Source organism: Anastrepha obliqua, chromosome 1 (assembly GCF_027943255.1).
Source record: "Anastrepha obliqua isolate idAnaObli1 chromosome 1, idAnaObli1_1.0, whole genome shotgun sequence".
Lineage (NCBI taxonomy): Eukaryota > Metazoa > Arthropoda > Insecta > Diptera > Tephritidae > Anastrepha > Anastrepha obliqua.
Window position 1 is genome coordinate 108,515,434 of NC_072892.1, and position 9,616 is coordinate 108,525,049.

The 9,616-nt window shown below is 41.5% G+C and overlaps 1 protein-coding gene across 1 annotated transcript; it reads right to left on the reverse strand.

Moving 5' to 3' along the window:
• Positions 1-4,666: 4,666 nt before the first annotated feature.
• Positions 4,667-6,077, reverse strand: LOC129251048 (uncharacterized). Its single transcript, XM_054890495.1, has 3 exons — positions 5,719-6,077; positions 5,552-5,640; positions 4,667-5,478 (listed from the first exon to the last, which is right to left on the reverse strand). Exons 1-3 carry the CDS (start codon positions 5,988-5,990, stop codon positions 4,802-4,804), a joined length of 1,038 nt encoding a protein of 345 aa, XP_054746470.1. The 5' UTR covers positions 5,991-6,077; the 3' UTR covers positions 4,667-4,801.
• Between the last annotated feature and the right edge of the window lie 3,539 nt (positions 6,078-9,616).

The following is a 9,616-nucleotide window of genomic DNA, read 5'->3' on the forward strand; positions in this document are numbered from 1 at the left end:
TAGTTGGGAATATCCGTGATGGCGTTCGAGATTGATAAATCCGAAAGGCAGCGAACTTTATAAATGTATAAGAAACAACAATTCGTCAGCACTCTATACTAGAAAGCCTACACATTGGCCACCAGACCCACAAAAAATCCTGACTTGATGGATTTTATTGTTTACTCTAGCATACCTCAACACCACCTTCAGATAACAGAAAGTTTAGATTTAATCACCGACTACTCGCCTTTAATAATATGCTACGATAATGTGGTTCAACAAAACTCAAATCGATACAAAGTCATAAACATCTAAAACAGGCATTGGAGAATTCAATAATTTCCTATACGAAAAATTTAATCTAAACATCTAATTAAAAGCAGGTGCTGAAATAGAATGGAATGCATTGGAAATTTCACCAACATTATTCATGAAGCCAGCTTCTTGAGTACTCCTCTGGCTGTTGATAATCATCTGAACCACTTTCTTGCTCCTACCGAAGTGAGATCGCAAATTAAAGTTAAGAGAAGACTACGAAAAAGATGGCAACAAAGTAGAAGTCCAATTGATAACCAAATAAACTAAAATAAACTGCTAGAACTGAGTGAGTAGGCTCTCCGGACTATCTAAATATTGGACCCATCATAATATCATCATTAGCACTACATTCTTGTGTAGACGATTCCTTCCACTTTTTTTTTTTTAATTCAACTCCATTGCATTTGAATTTTTTACGGAAGCTTATTTTTTTGCCTTAATTTTCTTAAGATAAAATTCCAATTACTTACCCTCTAGAATATGACCATCATAACGAGCACATTGTCCTGAGCGCGATCAAGCGCAGGATCGACTTTAGCGAACTTTTGACCAAGTACCATACTGCTTCATTACTTTATCATAGAGCGTCTTGTGCAGCACGTCGTTCACATCTTCAGTTTTCTAATGCTTGAGTTTACGTTTTCGTCCTAGAGCCAGCTTATAGTGGGATTTATACCATTGACGAAATGGTAAATGTGTGTTCTTTACCAAAGTCTTAGTACGCACCAATTCATTGTTCGATGCATTGTAAGCAACATCGGTTATGTGTGCGGCCGGCAATGTAGTCACTATCGCGGCTAATACCTATTTTGGGTAGGAACAAAAAAGTCGTTGGTCATCCGAAGCAAAATTGTGAGAGTAACTTCAATTTCCACGTCACCGGGGACGTGGGCACATTTTACCCCTATTCATACACTCGTCCAATAAGTTGTTATTTAGACGGCAACGAAGTACCATAAGCGCTGGTTACGTTTTTTTTTTCGTATATCACCAACACAATCTCAGTTTTTTCTTAAACAAACTGCTATCATAACCCCGGTTACGTCAATTGAGAATTATTTGCTGGTAAAGGCAGAGCAAGAGAATATCACTATTTATATTGAAGAGGCTAAATAGAGAAAGACCCCGGCTAGTTTTACTGGCTGAGTTGAGCGCGAGAGATTTTGTTGAACTGGGTGGTCAAACCGCTTAAGCGGTTACTGAGACAATCAAGGAGAAGAGCACTTCGTTAAACACTCCGCTAAATATTGAAATAACGACGTGGCATTTTATACCGAGGGGGTAGGACCAGAGATAGTGTTAAACACTCTCCACTTCAACTTTCCCTCGCAACTGCACCAAAACCAATTGATGGTGAGCCCATCACCTTTAGGTATATCACCATTGCTCCAATCACTGACTATAAGAAAAGACGATCGAGGTACAATAGCGACTTAACCCCGATTTCGTGGGCTTTGTCTGGTTATTTCCCAAGTGGGCCTCATGGCGCATCTGTTATGTCAATATGTAGGTATTTGCAAGAAACGCCCACATTTTGATAAGCAGCTTGTACAGGGTTTGATTGAAAAGTAATGGGCCTTATATTTTTTAAGCAGTTTTATTAAACCTTTTGGCTTATACAACTAATATTCTTCAACATAGGACCCTTGAGCGTCAATACACCGCTGGTAGCGGTCCTTCCACTGCAGGAAACATTTTTTAAACTCATCCGCCGGAATCGCGTTCAATTCAGCTGTCACAGTTTTTTGGATCGCCTCGATGGAGTCGAAACGCCTCCCCTTCAGCTTTCTTTTCAGGCGCGAGAACAAGAAGAAGTACGGAGGGGACAGGTCTGGGATGTAGGGAGGGTGGGGAAGCACCGGAACCCCCATCTTGGCCAATGCAGAGGTCTTCGTCTGTTTGCGTCGTCGAAGGCCTTCCAGATCGCTGTTCGTCTTCGACGTCCTCCCGGCCTTCCTTGAACGACTTGTGCCACCATTTTACCTGGGCACTGGACAGAGATTTGTCCCCGTAAGCCCCCTTGAGAAGCCCAATGATTTCAGTACTTGTTTTGTTTAGCTTTACCCAAAATTTGATCGAGAAACGTTGCTCCAACGATCGCTGCATTTTCGCCACTGCAAAATCCTAACACACTTTTAAAAAAGCTTTCCCGCGCGGAGCGATGTTGACTGCACCGCTGTTGCCAGCGAACTGGGACCGGTTTCTAGTGGAAGGGGAAGGTCCAAAGATCATTTTCCCCCACCAGCCGATTCGGTTGATCGCTTGGCAGACGCTCCGTGCGGGAAGGCTCATTACATTTCAATCAAACCCTGTACGTATACATTATAGCCACCTGATATACTTATTTATTGTAGCCAGTTCATTCAAGACCTTTTTACATCCCATTGTACCTTCGTATTTATAGAAGTAGAAGACAGCGCCCTCATGGTAAATAAAGGAATAGCCAGTTGTACTCCTTACATCTTGCTTTCAAATCAGGACTTGTTAGATAAGGCGACCCCATAAAAGAATATAGGTTGTACAACCGCAGCGTACAATTAGTGTACTAAATATTTACCCTTTTATTCCCAATTGCTTGCCTATAGAAATATAATAAATATAAAAAAGTAAAAAAATGTTCCACTGTTCCATATACTACAGATTCTTGTAATAGCGTAGAGCTTCATTTTATTATAATAAACACTTTACCACAATATTCCCTTAAAAAGAGAACGGGAACAGTGGTACGGTAGATGATGAAAATAGAGTCAGTAAAGTAACTGCCGGATCTAAGTTTGATGAGTAGGTAGGTGGGGGAATTTACTCTGAAAAGCTAAGCATCAGTACATCATTTCGCTTGCCTAATCACTGCAGTGTCTTTCAGAAAGCTTCCGCCATAAGAAGTTGCTTATTGCTCTTAAAGAAGAGACCCCTAACTATAGAGGAAGTGTATATCTGCTCCGATAGTCAAGCAGCTCTGAAATCGTTAGAGTCAGTAAAATATTTGTCGAAAACCGTAGTTGAGTGCCACAAATTATTAATCGAAGTATCGCAATATTATAAAATAAACCTAATCTGGGTGGCAGGCCATAGAAATGTAGAAGGTAATTGCAAAGCGGTCGCCCCTCGGCAGGCAATGGCAAGCCTCCGAGTGTATTTCTGACGCGAAAAAGCTCCTCATAAAAAACCACTTGCCGTTCGGAGTGGGTAAAAATTGTATGTCTCTCGATTTGTGGAACAATGAAGACGTACATGTTGTTCCACAAATCGAGAGACGTGCACCGCAAATTCAACTTCTAACAAAAGATGTAACTCATAATATCTATACAAATTTATGTCCGGGTAACGCGAGCTGAACGAGAAACCTGAAGTTTCTGAAATTGGTTCGTAATGGGACACGGATAAGGCCAGTCAGGAGGCGAGAATTTGTGAAGGTAATTATATTTGTATGGGGTCGGATCAAGTAGTTTTCTAATTTTCAAACCTTGAACAGAAGTGTGCGCGCCAATTATTTATTTATTTAATTGCAAAGCAGATGAGCTTGCAAGAAAAGGTCCAGCGCTAAATATTCACCCAGATAATATACTAATCCCGACTTCTTTAGCTACGTGCAAATTTTTAATAGACATTTTGGCAATAACCCTTTGCCAAATAAGCAGGCAAACTTGGCCAGAATGGAACCATTGAATTACCAAAATTCATTAAATCAACATGTTGGTTCAGAGAAGACTCTAGAGTGTAAAGGACGAGCTCCAATGGTATCACAATGCGACTATTCAATGGGACTGCTAAGTGTGTTGGATGACAGTCACTCAACCTAACCTAACCTAAGTTATCTAAGAAGTAAATAGATCAATTTAGTTCTGACTCACATTGTGGATTACAGGATTCTTCTTGATTTGCGTGATAACCGCTCACGCGATTTCGGCCGAATTCAACAAAGCGCGCCAGTTATTTCTTTCTCATGCTAACCGGCACCAGTTGGACGCACCAAGTGAAGCCAAGCCCTTCTCCACCTGATTTCTCTAACGCAGAGGAGGAATTCCTCTTCCTCTGCTGCAACCAGCTAGTACCGCATCAAATACGTTCAGAGCCGCATCGTGTGTATCCATTCGAACGGCATAACCCAGCCAACGTAGCCGTTGGATCTTTATTCGTTGCGCAATGTTTATATCATCGTAAAACTCATACATCTCATTGTTCAATCGCCTGCGAAAACGTGCAACAATCTTCCGTAGAATGTTTCTCTCAAACAATCCAAGGAACGCTTCATTGAATTACAGGACTACCGTACTCAAAAACAAATGTGTAGGAAACCATCATCACATTGTTTCTCAACCACAAAATGGAGACATTAATACCATTAAAGTTATAAATGAGCAGCAAGACAAATTTACATTACCATATATTTTGCATGAAAAAAACTCAATACTTATTTTGTTCCAAAATATACACAGCCCAGAAATTGGTACTAAGGTAAATTCCAAAAGCGTATCAGCAAACATTTTCTGATAACCGGGTCTTATTCCTCCGTCAGAAAGTGTTCCTCCTCGATTTCCATTTCGTTGATGATCTCTAGATCCCTACCGCCATACGGTAGCACCTTTTTCATTTCCTCTTTATCGACACGTAGCTCTGCCTTCCACTGTTCTATATGATCCTCACACACTTTCATGACCATTTCATCTTCACATTCCTCCTCCTCCTCCTCCTGCGCTTTACTTTGCAACGGTGCTGTCTTTGGCGCGAATAACTTCTCGGCCTTCTTGCATTCATCCTCAGTGCTCGCATCGGCATCAGTGCGCTCGAATGGCCGACAAGTCATGCACGATGAGGTACTCATAACTATTGAGCCGCCAGAAGATGAGCTTGAAGAGGCAAATGTGACATCTGCAGAAGTCGGTTCACCACCAACGCCGTCAGTATGAAACACACATGGCTTTTTTTCTCCTGAATCCAAAAGATTAACCTGCTGAGCCTTGTCCTCGAGAAAAGCCTTAGTATGAGTGGCGCAGGCATTGCTTATAATTGGCAACTCTGGATTTGCCAGAGTCAGCCACTCGGCCAATTGTACTTTCCAGCTTTTAGTTTCATCATTCGACTTTTGCACAATCTCATAAAGTTGACTAATGAGCGGCGCAATAAGGGGATCTGAAGTGAATTTGTGGCGCTTGAAAAATGGTATGGGCTCCGGAATATCTGTATGGCGAGACAAGAAAAATGTTGATAAAGTAAAAGATAATCGGTGAAAGTAATTTAATTTTACAATTACAATTTACAAATATGAAACTTATCTCGCGCCCTGCGCTCTCTGCGCTCTTCGAAACGTGCACATTGCGCTCCATTTCCGCAGACGTAGTGCTTTAGTGCAAGTGAGTATAAGAACTTTTTGAGTTAGTAATCAATTTTTTATGTATAGATATCAAGAGCAGATATTACAAATAGCAAACCATATTACAGATCAAATCTTCTACCGCATTCTCCTTGGTCAGTATGAAGGCCTCGCTGTTGCCCTTCGACAGCAAAATTACTTGTAACATGAAATCTTTGTCTTCCGCCAGAGGTTTGTAGAACTCTGCTGCATTCTCGGGGGAAAAAAGTATTTTGCGTTGACCTTTAATCATAAATCCATTTTGTAATAAATGCATCAATACTGGCTGGCGCTTGTGTAGGTAATCCGTTTTTATAATGAGAAGAGTGTCTTCGAACATCCTGAAAATTTCATGCAAAACAATGAGAATTAGAGGGAAATATTTGTTTGAAATATTTCAATTTGAAAACCGAAGGAACGTATATGACGACTACGTGATTTTGAATTTTCCAGGACAAGCAGGGTTTCAATCTAATAACTTTTTTAAAAAACTATTCATTGAAAAGTTTATGGTTATAGTCATTGAGCACATTGCACCCAAATGGGTAAATATTGTTTTTTTTTATCCATGTAGAAGACAACCAACTATTATATTTACCTCTACTATTATTAATGAAATAAAAAATATAAAAAAATGGCGCGTACAACTCTGTTAGGTGTTTGGCCGAGCTCCTCCTCCTATTTGTGGTGTGCGTCTTGATGTTGTTTCACACAAAAAATTTTACAAAGGAGTATCCAAGTAACAAAGAAGCTAAAATAGAATCGTCATCATAGGACAGCCCGGGGTGAGCTTTAGCTTCGTTCACGAATCGTTTCCATACATCTCGATCCTCGCTAACAGTTCTCCAGTTTCTAACACCCAGTGTCCTCAGTTCCATTAGAATTTGTTCAATCCATGTTAGTCTTGTTAGTACTCGTACTTTAGGCGCTACGCGGTTGAACGACACAATTGTTTAATAAGATATTGGTTCTTTTGGTCCTATTACTTTATAAGTACTTGGTGTGATCAAAAAGTAAGGAGAATTTTAAAATTTCGCGGGCTAAGTACGATCGACTTTCGATTATTTATTTTTTTTTTTCTGTTGGTACACTCCTCTCGAAGATATGTTCACGGTTTTAGCAATATTCGTTTGTTTGTGAGAGGTGTAAATAATACCAGTGTTTTGCGTATTCGACGAGCTTCTGCTATCGAAAAACAAAATGGATTAAGTGCTCAAATCAAATCTTTTGGCGGCTACAAGTCGCCCGGACCAGATGGCATATATCCTGCCATGCTGAAGGAAGGCGCAGAGTCCGTGACAGCAGCCCTGAAGAAAATCCTCTACTCACCACCTTAAACGATAAATATCTTGGAGTAATCCTCGATAGTAAGCTCCTATGGAAATCACACGTTGAAATAAAGACATCCAAAGCACTGACAGCTTTCTGGCGGTGCAAAGGTGTTTTTGGGAAAACGTGGGGTCTTTCTCCTAGCAAGGTCCTATGGATCTACACGGCTATGATAAGACCCATTATCACCTATGCATCAGTGGTCTGGATGAGTAGACTCTCTCTAGTGGGAGTCAGGAGGACCTTATCGAGACTACAACGCACTGTGGCCATCTGTTGCCCCGGAGCTTTTCCGACTACTTCAGGCACGGCATTAGATGCCCTGATTGGTTTACCACCACTTGATGCTTTCATCCAAGGAGAGGCCTTGAAGGCCATCTGCAAGCTGAAACACAATGGGAACTGGTACGGCCCCTGTCCGGCATTGTAACACAGAGAGGGCTGGATGTCGATCCAACGATTCTCTCCATGCCCCTTTACTCCATACCATCAAGAGTCGTACTTGAAAAGAGATACAGTGTAGTGCTACCAGAGGCTCAGTTGTGGAAAGACTCAGAAAATGAGCGCGACAAACACTGTTTTCGCATTTTTACGGATGGCTCCAGGACCGAGCATGGCTCCGGCTCTGGGGTCTACGTGGAATCCAGCGGAACAAAACTGCACTTTGCTCTTGGAATGCATGCATCTGTGTTTCAACCGGAGGTGTATGCAGTTCAAGAAGCGATGAACTTTGTTGTGAAAAAGCGATGGAGAGGCAGATCTATATGTGTCTGCAGCGACAGCCAAGCTGCGCTTATGGCCTTAGACAGCCCTCCAACCACATCAGAGGTAGTCAAGTCCTGAAAATCCAGGTTGAATTATGTCAGTAGACATAATAGCCTGATGCTAACATGGGTCCCGGGACACGTGGGTATCGCGGGCAACGAGACCTCTGACTCCTTAGCTAAGATGGAATCTAAGGCCAACTCCTTTGGCCCAGAGGACAATGTACTCTGCCCAGCTTATGAAGAGGAGGATGAGACAGCGGACTACTTCCTGTGTGTCTGCCCCGCCTTCGCTCGAATCAGTTTTGAGGTCTTTGGAACTGATGTGTTAAGAAGCTACGATCTTGGCTCCTTGACACCACAAGATCTACTCAGATTTCTTCGGAGATCGGGTAGATTTAAAGAAAATTAAAAAGGGTCGAATCACAATTAGAGAAGTTGCTGAGGATGTCAGCATATCCGTTGGCTCATGCCATGGAATCTTTTTGGAAATTTTGGGCATGAAGAGTCTGCCAGCGAAGTTCGTTCCAAAATTGCTGAATTTTGACTAAAAACAATGTCGCATGAGCATCGCTCAGGAATTGTTGAATGACGTCAACAATGATCCAGATTAGCTTAAAAGGTACAAGGCATAACTGACGACGAATCATGGGTATATGGTTATGGCATCGAAACCCAAGCCCAATCGTCTCAATGGAAGAGTCCAGAAGAGCCTAGACCAAGAAAAGCTATCAAATGTCAAGGTTTTACTCATTGTTTTCTTCGATTACAATGGAGTAGTGCATGGGGAGTTCTTGCCACAAGGTAGTACGGTAAATAAGGAGTACAATCTTGAAGTTATGCGTCTTTTAAGCGAAGCAATACGAAAAAAACGCCCGGAAAAAATGCATGCCTTTTGCATCATGATGATGCACCTGCTCACTCATCTTTGCTTGTGATAGATTATTTGGTTAAAAACAACACCGTTATCATGCCTCAGCCACCGTATTCACCAAATTTGGCCCGCTGCGCCTTTTCCCTGTTCCCAAGATTGAAGAGACCAATGAAAGGACGTCGTTTTGCGTCGATCGAGGAGATAAAAACTGAATCGCTGAGAGAGCTCAAGGACATACCAAAAAGTGCATATCAGATCTGCTTCGAGGATTGGATAAAACGCTGGCACAAGTGTATTACCTCTGAGGGGGACTACTTTGAAAAAGGTAATTAGAAATTGATGAACAAATAAGTATGTTTTGAGAAAAATGAAAACTCACCTTATTTTTTGAACACACCTCATATGTACCTATATACGATTTAAGATATAAGATACCGAGTTTTCAGTTACTGTCTATTGATGGAGTAACACTAACCCTATCAAAAGAAGGGAAGTATCTTGGCATAATTCTGGACTCAAAGCATTCTTGGAATGGAACACCAAGGCAAGGATGAAGAAACCTTTAAAGGCCCTCTTTATTGGCAAAAAGAAGAAGCTCATAAAAGTGCAACGACTAGCTTGTGTAGAAATAACAGGTGCACTCCAATTGACGCCCCAAGCGACACTGGAAGTGATCTTACATATTCCACCCATTGATATATATGTTAAAGGGATAGCGGCCAAATCTGCTTGCAGGATTAAAGCAGCGGGCACGCTAAAAGAAAACACGAACGGTCATCCTTCAGTTTTCCTATCCGTGGAACACTTGCAAGAAGCATCGAAAACAGATTATCTGGCTCTCAAGATAGATCTGAAAAAATACTATAAAATAAGACTACCTACCTGACAGAAAGTATTGGCAGACCAGAGTCATATCAGAAGATAGAGGTCACCATATTTATACAAACGGCTCAAAGATGGATAATGGCACTGGATCGGGAGTGTGCTCGAAACAATTAT